Raw genomic sequence first — 25,191 nt, forward strand, 5'->3', positions numbered from 1 at the left:
ACCAATTCCTTTCCTTTTGAAACATAGTAGGTGCATCTACACATGTGCTTTACTGTGGAGTTGACTAATTAGTTCCACAGTAAAGTGTCACCATCTACATATGTGCCCATATTAAGGTGCAGTAAATTAATTAACTCTGACATGGCATCATACTGTTCAGGACAAATACTGTCCTATGCAAGAGTAATTTATTGTGCAGAAATGCACAGAAACAAGTATGGATGGTGACCCGAACTGCAGCAGTTTGAGCCAGAGTGGAGCAGCCCCAGGCTGGCAGCAGGATCGGGGGAGGGGAAGGTCAGCCACATAGCTCCACAGTTTCAGTGCTCTCATACCCTAGTCAGCCCCTCTGATGCCTGATGCTGTCACTTAGAGCCCAGCTGATCTCCTGAGCCTGCTGTGAGCCTGATGCTGCTCTGCGCTGGCTCAAACTGCTGCGGTCACTGTGAAGATGCAGTGCCGGGGAGCAACTGACTCCAGCATGAACTGTGCCAGAGTTTACTGAGCCTCATTAATAGCTCATGTAGCTGTACCCAGGGAAATTTTGTGAATGCGCAACAATGTAATACAAAGAATAGATTTTTCTAAGAAACATTTTCTTAGTTGAATCTTCGTAAGCTTTACACTTGCTAACTCTTCACATCTCATAGTGTTTCTTTCCCCAAAGTTTGATTTTTTTTTTTTTTTTGAGTTCCAAGCTAAATTCCATTTTGGGGATGGAATGAAAAACACACTTTTGTTTTGTACAAAAATAAAAGCTTTAAATTGTTGAACACCCATCACCAAGCATGCTCTGTGGGCATCTGCTAAGAAGTCAGCAGAACTGAATGGCATTGTTCTGCCTGTGTAACATCACTGCACATTCTTCTTGTTGGGTACTACACAAGGTAGAGGGGTTTGCAGGTGGGACAATACATGGATATGATCTCTAAAGCAAATTAATCTTTTTTCATGTGACAAATGGTCATAATCACAATCTTAGTGCTATTTATTTGCGCATACATACTGCAAGAGTTAGCCTGTGTCTCAAAGGCAAATTCTGCATTGGGTTAGCATGATACCACCCTATTAAATGAGGAGATCAGAAAATCATTGCACCTCTAAAATACTATCTTCCTCTGAGTTATTATATCTTCATTGGTCATTATATGAACTGTGCAAAGGCAGACCAACCTTTCTCCTTACCACACACCTGAACCAATATAATTTTATGTATTTTAGCTAAGTACTTATTAAGACATACAACTTTATTCTGTTGGAAAAACTCTCACAATTAGCATCGAATTCAATAGAAGAAAATGCTGTTCCGTGCCTGGTTCTCAGAAAAGTTGGAATTCTGTTTTTCATTAGATGGAAAAGAGAAATGTTTGAAGTGTTGTCTAGTGCCTTTGGTGCCTGACCTTGCTCATTAATCTCTGCTACTTAAAAAAGGCTCGGAAAATTGTATTACCCTATACCATCAGCCTTCACTCAATAAATACAGAAACAAAAGGCAGGAAAGAGAAATCCCACAGAGCTCTGTTATTGACTTGTTAGAATTCCAGGCTTCTGCCCAACAACGTAGCAACTCTCTGTAAGTAATGAACCAGCAGCTGAGAAGGACACCTTGCCCTTTTTTTCCCCATGTCCTAATTGTTTTAGAGGCTGTATTAATTGTTGTTGTTTTTCCCTGGTACTAAACAAGAAATTTTCCTGTGTGCCAATTGGTGTTCTCAGCTACTTCAATGGGATGAAATTTACTTTTTGCCTTAATGCATTCTTTGTTGTATCCCACAACAAGCCAGTTGAAAGAGAAATTGTGGCTCACAATAGCAAAAAAGTTTGTTTTCATCCTCTTAAGAACCCCCACTAGATATTTTGTGTGAAAGAATGACACTTTTCACATATTCTGTCTTATGTCCACTAATAATATTCCTTTCTTGACCTTATTTTTTAATGTAAAAAAGATTTGTGTGTCATCTGTAAAAATTTACCAGTGATTAACAACACATTGATAAGTTTATTACTTTTTAAAGCTAATAGTTCCATGGATTCATGTGAAACCTGCAATTATCATATAATGAACAGCTGCCAATAGTCATTGAAAAAATAATGGGCAGTCATGCAGAGCACAGGAAAATCTATGAGCTCCAGTAGGGAGACAGAAAGTATTTACTACTTAGGCACTAATGCTAGGGATACTTGCTCAATATGGGGACTCAAGAAAAGACTATGGAGAATTTTCCATTGATTCTGTGTACGTAGATTCAGGACCATGGTGAGAAGCACCATTTGCTGCACCTTTAAAAAGGTACTTGTCAGTAGGGCCGTGTGAAGCTTCGGTCCCTGATTTGATTTGGTGGAGATTCGGCCTGATTCAGTGGCCAAATCTCTGAATCCAAATCGAATCAGAGGCCCATTAGTCTCTCCGAATCAATTCGGAGAGATTCGGAAAGATTCAGAAATTCAGACATAGACACAACTTTTAATGTTTTTTCTACATACCTCTAGGCAGCAGGCGGCTCATGAGTGTTGTGATGCTGGGGCACATGAAGTGTCCCATGGAAGCATAGGGGGAATGGGGGTGGCAGTGTGCTTGGCAGCAGACCTGGAAGTGGAGCAGAAGTGCTTCTGGTCCTCTCCCGGGTCAGCCGGGGAACATGCAGGGCCCCTCCCCACCCAGCATCTCCCCAGCTTGGTGACTGGTGCCTCCTGGGTCTGGGGGGCCATCTGGGCTCCTCCCATGGCTGATCTCTGAGCCGGGGGGGGGTGGTATGGGCATCAAATCTTCAGATTTGGATTCAGCTGAATCAAATCAGGGACAGTGATCCAAATCAACAAATTGAATCATTGTCCCTGATCTGGGCCAAATCCAAATCAAATAGGACCCACTTTGCACACCCCTGCTTGTCAGTGTTCCAGTGTCCAGCACACCTACTTTGATCTTGTGGAATGTGCTGTGGTTGCATCAGAAAGATGGACGTTTGTTTCCACTTTCTTATCATACCAAGAACAGCAGTCAAGTGATGGATGCTTTCTCCATCTTTCAGTATATGAGAAGGTGAGAAGTATGTTTATAGTAGCTGTTACATTCAATTGTAGTTCCTACAACAATGTTACTTTGTTACTTGTTCATAGTATTTCATATTACTCATTATGGGATTAACTTGAATTCCTTGCTGTAGAAATTCAAGAAATATTGTTGAGCTGTGCTAAGAAATTTGAAATGGATCTTTTTGCATAAATACTCAACTTGTGTCCTACACACACATGCACAAGTGTGTCCATGTGCAGATACTAAATATTCATAGATAAATATAAAAGAATTGCTCAGTTACAAAAAAATACATTAGACCTATGCCACCAACCCCCAAGGGAATGGAAAGTGGAACCTAAGAAAAGCCACCCACAGAATTGACACCAGTATTGAAAACCTCACTAGAGTTTCATCTTGACTCTCTATAGAAGCTGAGTTGTTCTTTTACCCCTACAAATTGTTTTGAATAATTGCATTGATGGGTCAGTATTCCTTTTTATATTCTTTTCTGCAACACATTGGGATGTTATACTTTTAATGCTGTTAGTATAACATAATATTTCATATTAATTGATCTGAATAAGCATTTACTTTCATAATCATTGATTTATCTATTTAAATAAAAGGAATTTTAAATTCAATGGCACATATGATTGCCCACATGAATTTCCATAGTGTTATTCAGCGATCACTCAGAGCCACGAAGTAATTTGGATGGCCACCTCATTCACTGTTTGACTTCTGACTGATCAGTATTGTGCAGGATGAAGTTCTGTTTAACCACAGCTAGTTCCAAATGGTTCTTGTGACACCCTCTTAAAGGTAGAGTTTTCCCCACCTGGAAAGCACTCACAATACCCTCCACCTCTCACTTCCATTTCCTCTTCTTCCAGTACTCTGCTGGGACAGGACACATTTGCTTTACCTTCTTAATTTAGTTGTGATGCTATTATGTGTAGTTCTCCTAAAATAAGTTATGTGTTCTTCAGAAAAACTAAGTAATAACATCCCTGTAGAAAAAAGCAAAAATGTGAGATGGTTTTGAAGTATTCAGTGCAGTTATAGTTATACTAAAACTGAGATAATGTAAGGCTGATGAATCTGTTCAAATAATGACTAAAACAAATAATGGGTAAGAAAATAATTATATAGGACTCTCTCAAGGCAGACAACGACTATGTTGCTCTAGGTTAGGAGAAGCTTTAGAATGACAATTTTCAAAGGAGTTAAAGGAGCAAACAGCCTGTATCCTAATGAAATAAATGCTATTCTTGGAGACATAAATAACCTTCTTGAAATGCTTCATTCTAAAGAAGGACCCCTTCTTCACTCCAAAGTAGAAATAAATCAATCGATATGTAGCATTCTGGGACCTCAGCCAGATAGTGACTGAATCAAGTTAGTGCTGATCCAGCACGATTTGTGCATAATGGAATTTGGGCTCCAATGACACTGATGTTTAGTAACAATTAGCATCATATTGCTGGTAATGCAACAGAATACATATTCCAAGGGTTCTCTTGGTGGGACATGGTTGGCTTTTTTTGCCAACTGATCTGTAGAAAGCATCTTTTTGAACATTAGGCCTCTAGGTGGGTATGGTGCCATAATGATGATGACATCACCATCAGCTTTGCAGTGTCTGAGCTTAAACTTGTAGAACCAGTTTCTTTTTAACTGTTAGGCATGTAAATGGATGTAGGCATTTTTAATTCAATTCTATTCTACCCTGCTCCCATGAAAAACTGCTAATATAATAAGTGACTATAAGCTTTTTTGTGACTATGTTAAGGGCCAGATGGTAGTGTGGTTCAAAAGCAGATTCATTAATAGCTTTTCAGGGACTTGAACATTTAGGAATTTTAAGTCCACTTAGATGTCCAATATGTGGAATAGGATCTGGCGCACAGGCTAGGGACAGAAATTACATATAAACCAGTATAAGTGATAGGAAACTAGTTCAAATCTGTAACACAAAAGAAGTTCATTGTACATAAACCACTTTCAAAATGGCCAAAGCTGTTATAAGAGAAACATGGCTGGATGTAGTAGTATCAGACTTAACTGGTTTAGGGTTAATCAGTTTATTGCACTTCTGTCCCAGATCTCCTTCACATTTGAGTTAACTCACAGCCCCCAGCTTCTCAGGATACTTTGTTCCTCTCCTGCAAAGCCCCCCCTTGTAGAGTGGGTGGGATAGCCTTGGCCCAAGCTGTCTGTTCCAGTTGAGCAGGGAGGTGTCTCTAGCGCCCTCCAGCTTCTGGCCTGGGTCACTGCTGCCATGTGGCTGCATTTACATTCTGGAATCCGAAGTGAATGTCTGTTCACTTGCTAATCAGTTCAATCTATGCAGTTTAGACTAACCTGCAAAGATTGAATTGATTTAGCCTCAGGTTTTTTGACTATGTGTACTTAGCCCCAGAATTTATATTTAGATCAGCAAAATCAAGCTGCGCTAATTTGAAAAGATTCAGATTAGTTTTCTTATGCTCTTATTATTATTTAAGCAAGTAAATAAATGGACCATAATCTTATTTAGGGACTGTTTCTTAATGTCACACTGAATCATCATACAAAATGTAGAAGTTCTGAAATAACCCCCTGCCACAGCTGCAAATGACATGGCACTGCCTATTGATGACCAGATGGTAATTATTTAATTGCATCAGAATCAGCACATATTGATAGGTTTTACTAATAGAAAAAATATAATTTCACTGTGAGTATTACTTGTGTTTGTGTCTGAGAGTCATGTAGGTTATGTGGAAAAGTCAAATAAACTTTTCATTAGCTGTCAACAAAATGATTCTTATACAGAACGATGCCCTGAAAGTTTCCGTGTTTTCAGTTTTAAAGCTGGAATGGCATAGGATTCTGCTCTTGTGTGTGCACAGAACTATACTCTGACTTCATTTTTGAGCGCTTCTGACTGACTCCCCTCATTTTTGTGAGTGAAAAGCTTTCTGCTTTAGCGTGTATCTTCTTTCTTGTATCTTATTTTTTTTTGTTTTACATACATTCCCTTTTCTGCTGTTCCACTATGGTACCTCATGCTTTTCTCTGAAGATTAATTAAATACATCACACTTCTGAATGCTGAGGCAAAAAAGTGGCATTCATGGAAATATGTGAGAGTTACAGAACACAGAGGAAGCTGTATCACACCTCCAAATGAGCACACTTCTTTAGATTTATTTATGCAAAAATGTTAAGTGCTATTGATCATGTTATAATTTAAAATTTGTGGCAAGTCATTTTAATTCATTTATGAGCGCTTCACAATCTTCTGAAGAATACTGTATTCTAATTTTGAGGAAGGGCTAAGGTTTTACTTTTAAGCCTTGTTCTGAAGACACTTACTGTACTTTATTAAGACTGGAGGCATCTACATGTGCATTTCACAGCAGATTTGACTAATTACCTTTGCAGTAAAGCATCACCATCCACACACCATTTACACTATTAGGCTGCAGTAAACTAATTAACTCCTCTGTAGGATAGTACTGTCCTGGAGAAGTGCTAACTTAAGGCAAAATCATGGAGCACTACATTGCATGTGTAGATGGTGACAGGGGCTGGCTGGGGCACAAGGGTGCTACAGAGAGGGGCTGCCTGCTAGCTAGCATGCTCCAGTCAAGCTCTGTATAGCCCCTCTATAGCCCTCTATAGCCTTTAAGCCCTCTATAGCCCCTCTACAGCACCTTCATGCCTCAGTCGGCCCCTTTGAGCTGGGGTAGAGCAGCTCCAGGCTGGCAGGCTGAACTCCCAGGCCTCCTGCCAGCCAGGGCTGTGCCATCCCAAGTCAATGTGATGTGGTCCTGGGCACACATATAAATCCTGAGTCCAGGAGTAATAAACTCCTGCACATACAGGGCCAGAGTTTGTCACATTGCATTAACTGCATGTGTAGATGTACCCACTGTGAACACTTTGGGGCACCTAGCACACTGGGGCCTGGTCCATGACCAGAGCTTCTAGGCACTAGCTTAATAGAATGGATATTTAACATATTAATGGACCAGTTGACTAAGAATGAAAGGCAAGGTCACTTCACACATTACTGAAATGCTTGGACTTCTGAAGTAGTTGTGCAATGATGAATAACAACACTTGTACAGCAGTGAAGGAAGTAGCAAGAATTGAAGAAGTTTGAAACTGTGGAGAAAATGTAAGAAGGGACCATAACAATTCTTAGAACTTGATCAGGACTTTGAAATGTAAAGGTAAAAGTGTCATGGCACCTTGAACGGATTATATATCGTCAGAAAGACATTTGTATTACAGCTTATCCTGAGCAAGGCCCAGTACAGGGGTAGGCAAGGTTTTTTGGTCAGAGTGCCAAAACCCCCCACAATGCCTACCTTGGAAGGTGCCAGAGTGCCGGCATGCCAGAAAAACAAAATGAGGGCAGGGGGTACATGGCAGGATGCCCTGCATGTGCTCCTTGCCCCCCACCCAAAGCCCCTGCCCCCCAGCTCTGCTGCCCTGTGCCCCCCAGCCTGGGCTCTGTGGCTGGCAGATGAGTTAAGTTAGATGAGCACCTTGCCAGGGTCATCTGACCCTGGTGCTCTTTCCTGCCAAGGCAGGGGGTCAGACTGGATGATCTACCTAGGTCCCTTCCGACACTAGCTACTATGAAACTGTGAAACTACCCAGAGCCGGCTGCAGCTGGAAGAGTGCAAACAGCTGCGCCAGGTTCCAGAGCCCCAGCATCAGCTCTGTACCAGTGTGTGCACCTGCGCATCAGAGTAGGTGGTTGGGGAGGGGCCTGAGGCAGTGCAACCCTGGTGTCTCCTCCGCTCCCAGCACGGAGGTGATGGCAGAGCTCCAGGGCCCAGTGCAGCTGTTTGTAGCCACCCTAGGCTCTGGGCAGCTGCAGCTCCATGCTGGTGGCAGCCGCATGGGCACCTTGGGGTGGGCTGCACTGCCCTGCTACCTGCCCTGAGGTGCGCGCACAGTCTCTGCCAGTATGGAGCTGATGCTGGAGCTATGGAGCCCGCTGCAGCTGTTTGCAGCCTGCCCGCTGCTTGCTGCAACTGCCCAGAGCCCAGGGTGGCTACAAACAGCTGTGCCAGGCTGCAGAGCTCTGCCATCACTTCTGTGCTGGGAGAGACTGGGGTTGCACTGCCTCAGGCACCTCCCCCACTGCCCGCTCCAACACGTGGGTGCACATGCCAGTATGGAGCTAATGCTGGGGCTTTGGAGCCTGGCACAGCTGTTTGGGGCCTCCCAGCTGCAGCCAGCCCTGGCTCTGGGTAGCTGCTGCCAGCCACAGAGCCCAGGCTGCTCCCAGCAGGCAGCTGGGATGCTGCAAGCCCTGCTGGGAGCAGCCTGGGCTCCAACAGCTACCCAGAGCCAGGGCTGGTTGTGGCATGCCAAGAAAAATGGCCTCACATGCCATACTTGGCACGCATGCTGGGGGTTGCCAACCTCTGGCCTAGTACCTGATGGGTGAGGACTTGGTAGGAAGAAGGAGTTCTATTCAGGTACTGACGCGATGTTAGCTAGTAAAATATGATAAGATTAAAAGTTTCAGTTGGGTGTTAAGATGTATACGTTTTATGCTGTCATCGCGTCATGAAGTGTAATCCCTATTTATGTATTCATTTATTTATCTTATTTATTAAATATTTATTACATATTTATTTGTAATCCCTATGTGTTTGAATTATGCATGTAACTTTACTCTGCCAATCCTTTGAAGATCCTATTAAAACACTCATACATATATATTATGTATATGTATAGTGACCACCTGAAACCTGAGATCCTGCTCCTGCCTTTTTTTCAAGGTAATTTGCATCATCACAGATCCTTACAGGAGATGAGAAGCTTCATACCAGCTATGCTCAGAGGAGTTTTCCATCTGTTGACTTCTCTGTGAAATCCTGTGAAATATGAACTTTCATTTCTACCCAGGAGAATTTTTACAATCTTTTCTCCAATGCCTGATGAAGGGTGTTTGTGTTTGAAAGCTTGCAATTAAAGAATTTTTTTTTTTGCAAAAATCTTGTTGGTCTAATAAAAAATATCATCTCTACTATGAGTCCTGATTGCCTTTTCCTCTACAACCTGGATACCTGCTATATATACATTAAGCTCACATTTTAAGCCATTTAAGAGTGTATAATTGTAGCAACATTTCTTAGGTTAAAAAAAAAAAATCAGCATTAACATTTACAAACTCCAATATTTGTCCCTATATTATTGATGAAAATCAATATGTCTTTAGCTGCATTAGTTTAAGATATAATATTGTAAATTGAATTCCAGGGCTTTTCTTTTCTGTCTCATTATGTTTTACCCTGGTATACGTAATTTTATGCCACTTTGTTTATCTTGCGTCAGAAATAATATTGCTGCTCTTTCACATCATTACACCTGGAACAAAAAGATTAATCAGACATTTCGAAAGCTTCAAGCTAAAATAACATTTTTAAACTCATAAAAAAACAACCATCTTTTTGTACATCAAAATTAAGTACATTAAGATAAGAATACCACCTTCCAAAAATCAAGGTCAATCTGAGGGGCAAAAAAGAATCTGACTAATAAAGTAATCTATTTTAAATCCAATAATAACTTACAGTTTAATAGAAAGATGCTGATTTTGTCCTTCTTGTTTCTAGTGATAGTGTGGGGTTGGTGGGTGCTGTTCAGATAAAAACAGTTGTACATTTAATCAGCTCACTAATCACAGTCTTTATTTTCCTGCACACTGAGAATTCACAATTATATTAGAATTACGGGTTCTTGGATTTGATCTTCAAGTTTAGGACATGATTCTTTATATATCTTGCACCATGCAGGCATGTACTTCTTTTAGAGTTCATCAGAAGCACTACAAAAGAGAAAAAACAAAACCCTTCCACAAAACCCAGTCACAGGTTTTCCTTGAAGTTTGAAAGTCCCTAAACATATGAGGGGTGAGGATTTTTCTCAGTTATATTGTTTCATTTGGCTAGCTGTATATTTGAGAGGGACACAGACAAGCTTTGGGGTATCACTGTGCCCTTCCTCGGAGCTCTGAGAACAAAGCAGACAGCAGAGCTAAACAGGGGATAGAACAAAGGCTTGTCAAAACTCCATATGTAAATAAACACAGGCTGTAGGAGATGTTATTAGGTTGCTAGTAGACAGGAGAAACACTGTAACCTCAGGGTAACTTGATACCGGGAAGAGCAAGACCATTCAAGAGGGTAATTATCACCTGTGGAATGAAGAGAGAGAGCAGGGATCACTTAGATTATAATGGGCCATGGTTATAATGGGTCATTGTCTGGTTCTTTTTGTCCAGTAAGTTAATGAATTTTTGTTCTCAGGCCCATTTTCTGGAGGTGTTTTGTAAATTTCCATTGAGCAGGACCCTGAGGTCAGAAAGGGAGTGTTTTTTTTTTCCTCTGTAAGGTATTCTTCTACCTGTGGGTTGGGGTGGTGAGGGTGCTAATCCACACACTTGACAGCTGAGAGTTTGAGGCCACAGAGGAAAGGTTCATGTCACAGCCCTGTCCGGTTTCAGTTAATCTGTGAATTCTGCTAAACACCTTGTCACTGGGACATGAAAAAAGGAAAGAATCCTTCTATCTTTGTTCTAGTATCTGCTCTCCACAACATCACCCCAATGTCTGTTATTCACTACAATACTACCTAAATATTTAAGTTATTAATATTGTAAGACGAGGAAACCAAAACCAATGTACACACAAAACTAATCACCTCAAGTTCAAGGGTTATAAAGGGTTACACCAATGTATACATTCCACTCTCTCATTTTACATTTTGAGTAGATAGAAAACCTATACCATAATTTTTTAGGTAGGACTTTCCTTCCTTTAAAATGATAATTAAGCTTTTAGTGTTGATGCATGGAATTTTAGAGTCTAATTGTGATATATGCCATTAAAAACAAGTACGTGTATGTGATAAGTAAGCTATACTCGTCTCTTATATAATCTGGATACTAAACTGTTAAAATTGCTGTCTCTGTGCTCAGAGTACCTAAAATAAAATTGTTTCTTCATGTAAGATTGATGGTGTTGTGGTACAAAGGTAATAATCTCACAAAAAATTTGTCCTTGTCATTAGCCCAACAAGCAAGAGGTATTAACCACTATCATAGAGGCTTTTCCTTTGACATGCTAAAGCTAGAGACCTCACAGAACTCTGGCCCTTGATGTAAATCTACCATAAAAAAGTATTGAACCAGGGACTGCACAAAAACTAATGCCTTGAAATGAGCCTTACAAGCTAAAAGTGCTCTGCTAGTGACCAGTCTTTGCCATCCTGTCAGCAAGCTATTGAGCTTGTATGAACACAGAAGCCTATACTTTGATATCTATGAAGCTAAGAGATTATTCATTAACATTACAGAAAGCAGCAAGTGAATATTACTGAACTAGTGGGCTCAGGCTTTGTTTTGGTATCTTCTTATCAGCAAATTATATATGCTGGACAGGAGATAAACCAAAGGGCAAAATGTGGGAACGCACACCCATAATGTGGGAATGCTGCACACCTACATCCTCTGCTAAAGCTAGAAACAAAGGGTGCCTGTACCCATTCTTGACTTTGTCTAGATAAATATATTCTTTGGGTTTTTTACCTCTTGCAATGTACCACGATACCTCTCATCACTATTTTGCATGTTACGGGTTTAACATTCAAAATCTGTTAATGTGCTATTACAAGTTAAAGATGTTAGAAAAAACCTCATAACAATTTTACCCTCCTAACCTTTTACTACTAAATTACCGCAGGGGGCAGTTTTGGAATGGAAACTGTCATGCTTGGTACCTTTTATTCATAAAATAAATCAAGAAATAAACAGTCAACTTGGTGGGTGGCATGGGCCTGCTTTTGGTTAATCTGGGGCGCCATGCGTGGGATGCTCAATTTGGGGGGCCAGGGATGGGTGAGGTACGACTGGTTTTGGTTGCTGCACAAAACATGCCCCCCTGCACATACACCCCCACATCCAGCCCTCAATGTGGGGGGGCTAGGACCCCATGCTACCTGTGACATGCTCCCACCATCCCAATTTTCTGCCAATTAGTGCTGTATTTTTGCATGCTTACCCCCCAAAGATATACTGGCTTGGTAAATTTGGGTCAGTTCTTCCCATTTCCTTTCCTAGACTTGAGAGAGCTCAACTTTCCCAGCTTCCCTCTTATTTTCCAATGGCTGATGATATGAGGATGTATCAGGTCAGAGATTCTGTGGTGAGAAAGGCACAAAGATCTGGGTTAGCCTGGGAAGATTATATGACTTACCCTGCCAGAATTACCCTGCCATTTCCCTCTGCCCTCCTATTTGTGGAAGGGTGGAGGGGGACAGGGAGAGAGGGACACTTGTTAGGAGTAGGACTTGATCCTTAGATATTTCCAGTGTCCACACACCTGCACACTCACGTATGTCAGTGTGAGGAGGGGGTGCTATGAAGTTTTCTCAGATAAAATTATCTCCCATTACATCAGATAAGAAACATCAGTGCATCATGTGGACCTCAGCAACCATAACACCAGAAAAACATGAGCTCTTCACTTCTGTTTTTATCTACTTTAGCTATGGGTTGTGCTAGCAGAGGGCACAGGTTGGCTTAATAGGTTGGGTCAGGGTGGCATAAGTCTGTTTTGTTTGCATAGTATTGTAAGCACTGGGGGACTTGGGAAAGTGTTAACCATACATGAGGCAAAAGACCCCTGTGAAATTCCTATGAGGTATGATGACTGCACCCTGAGCTTCTTTTAATTCTTTTGCTAAGTGCTGCAATTTGGTCCTTGAAAAGCAGTGTACTATGACCCAACCTATTAAGTTCCTTTGAAAATTGACAGTAGATGAAGGAAACAGACATTCTGGCTAAGCCAAAAAGCCAGAGCATGAATTGATTAAATCTTTGCATGTTAATTTAAGCTTCATAGATTGAACAAATAAGCAAGTGAACATACCATCACTTTTGATTCCAGAAATGCAGCCACACTCTTGAGTGGCTCAGGCTAGGAGCCAGGGGGTGCTAGAGCACACCTCCCTGCTCCACTGAAGCAGACAGCTTGGGCCAAGGCTAGCCCACCCATCCTGCCAGTGGGGGTTGTGAGGGAGATGCAAAGCATCCTGGGATGCTGGGGAACTGTGAGTTAACTTGAATCTGAATGGGATCTGGGACAGAAGTTCAGTAAACTGATTTAACTTAATTCAGTTAAGCCTGATATTGCATCCATCCAGGTTTATCTTAAACTGATTTCAACCATTCTGAAAGTGGTTTATGTGTACTGAATTTCTGGGGTGCGCCTAGACAAGTGTATGTGTGCCTCTTGTGGCATCTCAAACCAGTTTGAGATGCCACAAGAGACACCCTGAGAATGAAAAAATGTTCCCCATGCTGCATATTTGCAGTGCAGACTCAAAATCTGGTACCTGGATTTCCAGGTATCAAATGAAAACAGCAGGGAGAAAAGCGGTGCAGGGCATGGTTCCCCACCATGTCCTGAGGCAAGCCGGGGCTTGGAACTCCAGAGATGCTCTGGCAGCTCTATGGTGCCCCCTGGTGCCCTAGCATGACCTAGGAGCTAGTCCCCAATAAGTAGGGATGGGGTGATTGAGGAGAATTGAAGGGGAGGGGTTTCCTGTGTCAGAGTGGGGGGAGGTCGGGGGAGTGGGTCCCCCTGTAGGGCCCACAGCCCCCTCCCTGCAGGGTCCCATCTCCACCCCTGCAGAGTTGAAACTCACCCCTGCAGCAGCTCAGGCCCTGCTGCTGTCAGCACTGCCGTGGTGCAGTACGGTGAGGCACTGATCGGCTCAGAGCCGGCGCCACTTGTGATGTTCCTAGTGGAACCAGCCCAGCTCGCTGTGGTGCCGCATGGGGCCATGCACTTCAGGGAGCACTGGGGCTGATCACACTGTCGCCTGGGGGCCAGTGCCACTTGCAGAAACTATGTGTCATGCCAGGCCAGGTGTTGCCTCCATGGCTAGCTCCCTTGGCTGCAGATCTGGGAGGAACTGGCGCCAGGGTTATTTTGCCCCAAGTGGCACAACTTGCCCCACACCAAAGTGCTTGTCCGGGTATGTGCGCTAAGGCAAAAATCCCCGACTCAGATTTGTGCCACTCCTCTTTGAGCTGCTGCAAGTGCATGTGCCTGTATATGTGGATGTGTCCCTGTTGTGTTACAGATTTGAACTGGTTTCCAATCACTTATACTAGTTTATGTGTAATTTCTGTCCCTAGCCTCTGAGAATGAGTGATTTGGAACTGCAGTTTTATCCTGCCAAGATTATTCCTCCACTATTTACTCCTCTGAGAAAACTTTCTGGAAAGACTATTTCCCATACCACCTTGCTTTAATGCCTCACAGGACTATTTTGCATTACTGGCTCCTGCAGAAAAGCTAATATTTTCATTTTGCAGTGCTGTCATAATTCATTTTACTTTGGACTTGAAAAGTAAATCAAGAAAATAGCTGAAGGCATGATTGTGAGTAATTACACTTGTACCACATTTCTCAGGAGTTTGCTGTGAGCTTTTGGCATATAAGATTTGATTGTTTGCCTTGTTACAGGAAGAGCTACACAAGGTTTCATTATCCACCTTGTTACAGGAAGAGCTTCACAAAGTTTCATTATCCAGCTAGTATTTGGTATTGATTATGAAGCACAAGAGCAGATTATAAAGTTACCATTCTTAGGTTTCTTCTGCAAATGGAATAAATAGATCATTTATGACTCCAACTATGTGAATTGAGCTTTAGGGCTGTTATAATTGGGGAAACCACAGCTATTAATTATGTGAACATTTTACATCAGATGTCAGGGTCTCCAGCTGTGATGTCTATGGAAACAGACTAAATAAAATACCTATTACACAATGTAGATTTTTTAAAATTCTCAGTCCTTCAAGGTTTCCGATGATGACAGATCTCTTTTAGGAACAGTGTAGCCTACATCTGGGCATAAAGCTGACCTTTGAGGTCCTTTCCAGTTCTTTGGTTCTATGGCCAATGATGCTTCATGAAGCTCTCTTTCTTTCATGTAACTTTAAGCAGGAGCAAACTTCTCTATGTAAAGATATATTTGCAAGGCCAGAGCTCAGATTTTTCACTTTTGAGTTTATGTATGCCCAAGAATCTGCAAACATAAAAATGTAAATTTTTACAAAACAAGTCAGGCAGTTAGACTTCTATGCACAACCAGACTCAAGATCTTTGGGAGAGCCAGGAAGATTATTCTTATGTATCATTCATGACTAGGTTGAGAGCTCCTCTGTTGATCTTTTCTTCCTGTTACTGATCATTAGAATTCTGCAAGGGAACAGTGACTTCTTGTGGCAAGCATGACTTCTATTCTCTGTCCCTGGATATAAGGGAGCTGGGAGTGGCTATCAAGATAGAAGGAAGTAGGATCTGACAGAAAACAGTTTTTCAGGTATACCTCAGAAATAGGCATAGGGAGACATTTTAGGCTTTTGTTCAGATACCAGTACATCCAAAGGAGAAACATGTAGACAATAGAAGGAATGTACAGATCAGAAAATGCTAGGAAACCTCCCTGAAAGCTTGTGGTACAAGAGTGGGATTTGTGGGTACTTTCTATAAAAGACAGGGCGGATGAAATAAGTCCTAATATGAGTGATCAAATGGCTGAATCAGGTTAAAAAATAGAATGAATGGGGCCAAAACTTCAGCTGGCATAAATCAGGATAATGTAGCTGACTTTATAGAAACTGTGCTGAGTTATATAAGCTAAGCATTGTCTGGCTCAGAGAGTCTAAAGAAAGATGATCACAATCATGAGACATAATAATCCTATATATTCTTCAGGAAAGAACTCAGAAGGATTTCTGCAAATTATTGTGATACCAAGTCTTTGCCACAGTGGGGAAGGATTCATTTGTGCTGAGATTTCATACAGTGTGAAAATAGCTGTCTATGTTCATCCTTCCCTGACAGCTTAACTTTTCCTATTAAAATTAATAGGAGAAAGAAATAAGTGGATGTCTTTTTCTTGGTGCAAAGCCTACGTGCTTGAGCTACAGGTATTTGTTTATAATGTTAAGTCTCCAGACTGAGTACAGAGAGAAGCCAAGCACTGGGCAAAAGCCTGGCATAGTGCAATAGCAGTGGAAAACGTTCAATGGATTGCCAATAGCAGTCTAATCAGCTTCACAGGAGATTAAAGGTTTTTGCTTAGAATTCCCAGCATAAGCACCTAGATGAAATAAGCACATTCATTGCGACTCTATACTCTTCTCACCAGAAGAATTTTATTGTACCAGTGTCTATTTATCACTGGAGAGTTTCCATGGTTGCTAATTTGGTAAAAGATTTTCTTTCCATAGTTTTTATTGGTATCCATAGACAAGCTACTAATAGTTGCCAGAATACTGAAATATTTCTCTGGGGAAATCTCAAAAGAGCAATCTTCTTTTTAAATTTTTGGTTAAAAATATTTTCACTTGACTGTGGGGTAGTTTCAGAAGAAAATGAAACAAAATTCCAGGCACACAATTTAGCACAAGGAAAGGCAGGGTGTAAACTTACAGTGTGTTGCCTACTCTGGAGTAACTGCCTGTATGCATGTTATTAACCTGCGGTAAATGTGAGAAAGCGTGCCTCACTTTCAGCAAGGGATGAATTTTCTCACACAAGTAGTTGCTACAGAGGAGTTGACCTGTTGTTATTTTAAATCCTAACTTACTTCAGAGTGGGAGCGTCTACACCTGCAAATGTCCTGGGGTGGGTTAACTAACTCTAGAGTAACAAACTCTGGAGTACCAGGCAGGAGTTTACACCTGCGGGGAAGTAGCAGCATATTTGATGCTCATGGCAGCGGTTTGCTCCTGCCTCCACCAGCATTACATTGGCCCCCTACAGCAGCAGGGAGAACTTTAGGTTCCCCCTGGGCACTAGCTCAGGGGCTGGCAGGGAGCATGGGGCCAGGAGACAGCTATCTCTTGGCATGAGCTGGGATATTGCTCCCTGCTCCCAGGAGCTGCCTGCTGCCATGGTGGGCTCTGCCACCGGAGCCTGGGTGAAGAAAATGTCCCCTTGCCCTGTCAGTAGGGAGCTCCTAACTCATGCTAAGCATTACCTTACTTGTTCCTTTGAGATCAATAATATTATTTCTGGATTTAGTGATAGAGGATGCTTAGAGACATTTGGAGAGGATAGGAGGAGGTTAGCTCATGTTAACCGATCTAACTTAGTTCACCCGATCTAACTTAGTTCACCTAGGTGTAGACTTTAAATTTCATAGTTTCATAGTAGGTAGGGTCAGAAGGGACCTGAGCAGATCATCAAGTCTGACCCCCTGCCATGGCAGCAAAGAATGCTGGGGTCAAATGACCCCGGCTAGGTGATTATCTAACCTCCTTTTGAAGAACCCCAAGGTAGGACCAAGCACCACTTCCCTTGGAAGTTGGTTCCAGATCCTAGCTGCCCTGACTGTGAAGTAGTGCCTCCTGATATCTAGTCTGAATCTCCTCTCAGTTAACTTATTGCCGTTTTTCCTTGTTCCTCCCAGTAGTGCTCGGGGGAATAGGGACTCTCCCATTGCCTGCTGGTCTCCCTTGGCCAGTTTATAGATGGCCACCAGATCCCCCCTCAGCCTTCTCTTGTGGAGGCTGAACAGGTTTAGGTCCCGTAGCCTCTCCTCATAGGGTCTGCCCTGCTGCCCCCAGTCATGCGAGTGGCCCTCCTCTGGACCCTCTCCATGCTGTCCACATCCCTCCTGAAGTGTGGACGCAGTACTCCAACTGTGGCCTGATGAATGTCATATAGAGGGGGAGAATCAACTCCTTGGATCTGCTCGTGATGCATCTGTGGATGCATGTCAAGGTGTGGTTGGCCTTCCTGACTGCATCCCCACATTGGCAGCCCATGTTCATCTTGGAGTCTATAATGACTCCAAGATCCTTTTCTGCCTCTCTGCTGATGAGAAGGAAGTTCCCCAGCCTGTAGGTATGCTGCTGGTTCTTTTTCCCTAGATGCAGTACCCTGCACTTGTCACTATTTATCTCTTGTTAAGTCCATTTAAGTGCAAACTGTACAGAAGTTCCAGGAAGGTTAGATCAGTCAGAAAATGGGTGACCTGATCTAACTTAACCTTACCTCCAAGGTAGTCTAACTTAGATCAGGTTGGTCATTTTTAGACTGATCTAACTTCTGTATGGTTCCCACACAGCCCCAGAGCTGGGAAAACACAGATATTGGCCCTAGCCCCAGGGTTGTACTTTATCTACCTCCTCCCTGCCACCAAGCTATTTTTAGTCTCTCCCTCACTCTTCACCCCTTGTCCCACTCCTGAGTGAACAACCCCATTCTTGGACCAGCCAGCCCTCCCCTGCTACCCTCATCCCACCAACCCTCCAATCCTGCAAGCTGCTCCCAGTGCCAATTTTATCAGAATTCACTGGTACTGGGATCTAAGGAAGTAAGTTTTGGTGTGGGGAGGGGTGGGAGAGATGGGGATGTAGTTTTACTGAGTGGTTGTTTGTAGGAGGATGAGGAGGTCAGGGGGCTAAAAATAGCTCCTGGTCCTAGGGGGTGGTGGAAAGAGGTCTTCATCTCCTGAAGCCTTCTTGTGGACCCTACAACCCCCCCTGATTCTGCTATCCCTGCATCCCACCAACACCTTTGTGGACCCCATGTGTGCCTCCCAATTCCTGAACCACCCCCATGGACCCTGCCTGTCCCCGATCTCCCCATGGATCCTGCTTGCCCCCCCAATCCCTCCTGTGGACCCCATCTGTCCTTCCAGTCCCCCCATATATCCCTGATCCCTCTGGAGTCTGCTTGGCCTCCATTCCCCCAACCCTGCTGTTAGGCCCACCGTTCTGACTTACCTTAGATCAAGAGGCTATTTTTAACTTGATCTAACTTCCCCAAATGTCTGTATACAACCGAATGAGTGCAGGGATGAGTGAGCAGGGCTCTCAGAGTCTACACTAGGCTGGACATTTTAGTAAACAGTGGCACTTTTACATGAGATGCTTACTGCACAGTAGCCTAATAACACTGTGCAGTAGCGTGCCAGTCAAAAACTATGCTAATATGCTATTGCACAGAGTTATTAGGCTACTGCACAGTAAATGTCACAGAAGAATGTGTACTGGAGCTATTGCACAGTAAATGTAGTTATTGTGAATTTAGTTAGTATTTCATTAAGCAAGTACTAAACTAAACGTGCAGTAACTACTGTGCATTTAATGAATGTGTAGATGCACTCAGTGGAGAAGAAATGCAGAATTGTCAATCTCAACCACTTAAAACTCTTGAATCAAGCTTCAAGAATCATTAAATTTTAAGCTTTCATTTAGTGTTCTCTATATTTGGATTTTAACTTTTGTGTCTTTAGGGTTTGCATTTTCTAGATTGTGTGTGCAACTGTGAAGGCTAGAGCCTCTCTTGTGTTTTTTAAATGAAAGCTAGTATATTTCTGTGACTCCAGGGCCTAGGGCTTAAAGCAAAATTCATCAAATATTACAATACTCATAATAAAATCATGGGACCTGGCAATACTGTAGGCAGTCCTTGTTTTGCTTTAGAAGGGAGAAAGAAGGTAGGGGCTGAGGGGAGAGTGACAAGGGTAAAATAATGCAGATTACAGTCTGAGACGAGGCAAGGCAAACTGTTCAAAATAAATGGAGTCCTGAACCTGGCTTCAGCCATGCTGCATGAATGCATAAGTGGTTTGCTTATACAGAGGCCACTGCAGGACTGGTCAGGCTGCCTATACATGTGCTCACTGGTGTTCTAATTAAATTAATCAATTAATCGAGTCTGTCCCATGTTCTAATTAGAACTCTGCAGCATCACCACAGTATCATGTGTATTAAGTCCCCATGTATTTTAAAGTGGTCACAGGGTACTTGAACTAAACCTTGTCAAATGGGGTTCAGATAAAACATCCCACAGCCATTTTTAAATGTGCAGGGGCTTAATACATGTGATGGTGAGGCATTTTAATTAAAGCAGCTGCCTGGGAACCACTAATTAACCCCTTACCCCACCCCCATATACACACACCTCTGAGCACTTGTATAGGCAGTCTAAGTTTGGTAATAACAATATCAATGATAACATTGTTTATTATAGGGGGAGCTATGATTAAACTTGTGGGATTACTCACTTATCTGTTTTCACTTCATTGAGACGGATACAATCCTAAGAGTTGTCTTTTCAGTTTGTAGAAGAGTTTTTCCAGGACTGCAAGATGAATGTGGGAATGGATCACAGAATATTTGGGAAATATTTGGGAAGGCTGAAATCGATCAGAGTGAGGGCCAAGGTGGATTATTATTTCTGCCTGAATGGGGCACTCATGAGCAGCAGTGTAACCACAGTTGAGGGGGGAGGAGGTGACTGGAGCCCCAGTCCCAGGTGCCAATTTAGGGAAGTGAAAAATAGCTGTTGCAGCTCCCCTAGTTGCCATGTTGGCAGCCCAGCTGTGGCTGCTCCTCATGTGCCACCATCTCTCAGGGCACAGAACTGCCCAGTTAAGCCTCTAGCTTATGAACCACCCTCTGTCATTGATATCTCAGGCCTCTAGTCTGTGCTCTTTTGGGGTCTCCCAGTCCTTATAAAGGAGAAAGCTGTCATCCAGCCATGATATCAGAGAGATGCTTTATATACAAAGCACAATACTGATCTCATTCTTCTTTGTTCAGTTGCTTTATATGGCAGGAGAGCTTGTCACTGGTTTTGCCTTTGGAAGGATTTGGTCAGCCATGTGTGCTGAACTGGTGGCATTCAGGTTTTTTAATAACCTTTCATGAACTGAACTGGATATGTGAGAGACAGGGGAGAGAGATTTTTCATTTTATACTACAGCTGGTTATCGTGTTCTCAACTTAACATTGTTTTTTATTTTCTTGGACAGATGGTCAGAAGAAAGTTCAAGAGGATTTTGACATAGACATGGATGCACCAGAGACAGAGAGAGCTGCAGTGGCAATACAGTCTCAGTTCAGAAAATTTCAGAAGAAAAAAGCTGGGTCCCAGTCCTAGTAGCTACCTCATAGTTTAAAGTAATAGTTCTGAAGTGATCTACCATGAAATTAAGAATTAAAATTAAGATGCATGTACAGGAATTCTAAATATTTAAAATCTCATTGGCGGGTATAAAAATAACCAGCTTGTGTGTGGCTTCATCCCTGTGCTTATCTCCCATTCCACTTCTTCTGTAACTCACCATTTTACTTGATGTTGTAATAAAAAGTTAGGATGAAGTAATTAAAGTGTCTGCCTTCATCTGTCTTTTTATATTAAACCAGCAAGCACAGCATTACAAGTGAATCCAGCCCAGATGCTTGTGTTCCTCTTCGCTTAAAGCCTGGAGACATCACAGCGCCTTATGTTAAAAGATTTTTGCGGAGAGATGAGAGAACTAGCCTCTGCCCTGCTTCCCTCATTTGGAGAATTCCAGCTGCCATCCAAATGTGACAATAAAATTATTTTCCTGTAATGAGCCAAGAGTGAAAATTTGCAGGCAAAAACAGGCATCAGAGAAAAGAAAGTTTATTTTTGTATCTCAATTAAGGCAGTAATGTTGTTTAGATAAGGAAATTGTCAGGTGAGACTAGGTCCCAGAGAGCAAAACACAGTCTCATATGGATAACAGGTCAGAGTTACACCACTAGCACAAGAGGTCAACATTTCTAGAAATAGACCCTCCCCCTCTAAAATGCCTCCCCTCAAATCCTTCTAATTTCCTTACAAAGATTCATTTGTTAGAAGGAAATGCCCTTTCTCAACCTCTTTTTTTCTTTTCTGATTACAGCTGTTCAGTACTTAAAACACAACACATTTCCCCTGGTTCTCTTTCCACCCCAGCCTTTCAGGGGAGGGCCTTAACCACCAGGTCGGGTACAGCTATTTTGTAGAGGGGTTAAAGCTGTACACCAAGAATTCAAAGTTTATTGATGAGAGAGAGTGTGCCAGCTGGTCTAGTAGTTAGGATACACAACTGGCCAGGTGTGGGGAAGTACTAGTTTTTGGTCCCTGCCTGCGGGGACTGTTTCTGTATTTTATCCAACACCCATTTAATATAATATGTGGATGTAAGCAACAGTATAAAATAGTGTCATTGCTGTCACCATCACCATGTTTTTTAAAGGAAAAAATGGTCCTAGCTGCATTTTGTACAGCCCCCAATCTTGGAGGTGACTATTAGGCATGTTCCGATCCCGCATACTAAATGAAAACCAATGGTGGGGGGAGAGCTGCCTCTCATAGCTGAGTGATAAAAAGACTCGCCCAGGAAGCTGGAGACCTGGGTTTTAATTCCCCTCCTTTGCCTGGAAACAGATTAAGCCTGCATTTCTCAGGCTTAGCTAGTGCGGTACTCAAACCACTACACCATGGGTCAGGCATTATATAGACACCTCCTTTTAAAGATGAGCTACTGCCCATTGCATTTACTATCACATGAAGAAAGGAGATACAGGGCAGTGGGTTAGGTTCAAAGAAACTCCAGGTTAGAACCCAAATCCTACTCTCATCCAGGGAAACAGCTGTTGCCATGAGTGTTGATCATAGAAAACCCTGTCTTCTTTGGCTTCCTTTCTTCCTCTTGGTTCATATTTACTTCTCTTCAATGTCCATGAGGCCAATCTCCAAAAGAGTACTGAAACAAGATCAGTATTATGCCTGACCTGTGGTGTGGCAGTTAGAACTATGTAAAGAAATCAGACAGATGCAGATTCATATCCCCTTTGGAGGGATCCTAAGCCCTGGGTTTCCTGGCCTTAAATGTTCAGCTATTTATGGGTTTTTGGCTTCCCATATATTTCATGTCTTAGATGCTGTTATATGGCTAGAATGAATACTTGGCTGTGCATAAATTCTGCCAGAATGGAGCCTACTGCATGCTCAGTGGGTGCATCTGCACAAGACATTAATTGAGGAGTTGACTAATTAGCTCCACAGTAAACATCTCAGTGTCTACATGAGTGCCCCTGTTAGGGTGCAGAAAACTAATAAATGCTATAGCAGGGTAATACTCATAAATATAAGTAATACCCTGCCGTGGAGTTTTTTAATGCTGGCTAGCACCATGCTGAAGCACCCTCATGCCCCTGGCACAGGCAGCCCCTCTGCAACACATTGAGCCCAAATTGGAGCAGCCCTAGGCTGGCAGGCTGATCCCCTGGGCCTCCTGCCAGCTAGGGCTGGTCCAACGCAGCTCAATGTGCTGCAATCTAGGTGCATATGTAAATGACACACCTGGGAGCAATAAACTGCATAACAATAAGGCCTGGTTATTGCTGCGCATTAATGGCACATGTAGGTGCATCCCACGTATGCATACTTACATTCTCACATGCCTGGGGAATAGTTACCTGGAGGTAAGTGGCTTTTTTGGCACTTATATGGCTAAAAAGCTGTCATTTAGACCAGTGGTTCTCAACCTTTTTCATATTGTGACCCATTTGTAAACATCAGGGGCCAGTCCTGACCCAGTGCCCCTCAGTCCTGACCCACTGCCCTGTGCCCCCAGCCCTCCAGTATACAGGGCAAGGGGTGGGTGTGTGTGTGGTGGAGAGGGTATAGGAGCCCCCAAGCAGCCCCTTGCAGGCTGGAACTCTGCCAGCCTACAAGGGAAAAGCCAGTTTTCCACATTTTTCCCTTTTAAAGGAGAATCCATTTTTAGAGTTTGTTCACAACCCTTTCATATATTCTTGCAACCCACTTTCCGGTTGCAACTCACAGGTAGAGAAATGCTGATTTAGGCTATGGACATATGCATATTTGGAACCATTTTCCAAATCTCCAATTTGGAGATTCTTGCTCCAAACCACATAGCAGCTGCTACCTCTGAAGTTTTGTGTGGAGGAGTTGGGAATGAAACAATGTAATAGAACCACTCAACTTTAAGGCTGTTTCATCCAGGGTTAAATTCCCAGCAGTTCTGCTACATTTGTTTTCTTCCAGGCTGGTCCATAAGTGGCTGCTATAACCTAGCAGCTGCAGCTATTGCATGCTCCCAAGAACAGTTCCCCTTTTAAAATGTTGTCCTTCTGAAATGGCTTCAGATGTACTTGTGTCCATACATTTAGATGTACAAAAGAAAATAGAATTCCACCCAATGTGTAGAATCTAGAAGGCACAGATACAGAAAGAGGACATCATCTAACAGCAGCATCAGGGTCATAATTCTAAAATCATAATTAGGGCTGTCAAACAATTAAAAATGATCGTGATTAGTTGTGGAATTAAAAAAATTAGTCACAATTATTCACAATTTTAACTGCACAGCTAAAAATTCAAAATTATGTGCAGAAAAACTAAAAATTATGCAAAATTATGCAAGTATTTTGTATGGCTGGGAGGTGGGTGTAGGGGGAATTTGTAAAGGTGTAAGAGGCTCTGTGTGTGTGTGCGGGGGGGGAGTTGGAGCCTCTGGGGGGCCAGGACCTGAGCAGTGCAAGGACCAGACCCCCTGCTGGTGTGACTGACTAGGAGATAATTTGCTCCCAGTCAGCATCTACACTAGTGCAGTAACTTCTGCACAGTTAATCTAATTTAGACTAATTTACTATGTAGTAGCTGCTGTGCACGGTTACATGGTGACGCTTTACTATGCAGTAGATAAGTCTACTGTATAGTAAAGCATCTTGTGTAGGCACGCCCCATAATTATTGTACAAAAGAAACACATCTATTGGTAAATGAGCTACCGCCTCTTCAGAAGCAGGACTTTTCTTCATTTGGGAGTTCTGAGTGTATCCTACAAAAAAAAAGTCTGCATATAGCAGGGGTGGGCAAAATATGGCCTGCAAGGCTGGATACAGCCTGCCAGGCCATTCTATCTGGCCTGTGGGGGCCCTACAAAAATTAGTAAATTAATATTTATTTTGTCTTGGATGCCTGTCAAAGATGACATGAGCCAGAGGCAGTAGGACCCCAGGGGAGCTGGCAGCAGGTGGCAGAAGCCCAGACCCACCCCCCCTCCAGCCATTTCCATGCTTCCTGCCCCTGCCCTGCTCTAGCACCACATAGCTCCCAGCTGCATCACTGGATTGGGAGCACAGGGCCATGCCGGTACATGTGTGTGTGCACTTGCGTGTGCTGGTGTGTGTGTATGTATGTGCAGGCAGAAGGAGAAAGAGGGAGAGAGAGAGAGTGTGCAGGAAGGCGCAGTATATGTGTGTGTGTGTGTGCATGCAGGTGTGTGTGTGTTCATTGGCTGA

General features: G+C 42.8%; 1 protein-coding gene across 1 annotated transcript in view; it reads left to right on the plus strand.

Moving 5' to 3' along the window:
* Positions 1–21,234, plus strand: part of PCP4 (Purkinje cell protein 4) — an 86,159-nt gene extending 64,925 nt beyond the window's left edge. The window contains exon 3 of the mRNA XM_019528963.1: positions 20,881–21,234. Coding sequence (XP_019384508.1) covers positions 20,881–21,008 — 128 coding nt within the window. The 3' untranslated portion in view covers positions 21,009–21,234. The remainder of the gene's footprint in view (positions 1–20,880) is intronic.
* Positions 21,235–25,191: the final 3,957 nt, after the last annotated feature.

This window comes from Crocodylus porosus, unplaced genomic scaffold (genome assembly GCF_001723895.1).
Source record: "Crocodylus porosus isolate Cpor-Errol unplaced genomic scaffold, CroPor_comp1, whole genome shotgun sequence".
Classification (NCBI taxonomy): Eukaryota; Metazoa; Chordata; order Crocodylia; family Crocodylidae; genus Crocodylus; species Crocodylus porosus.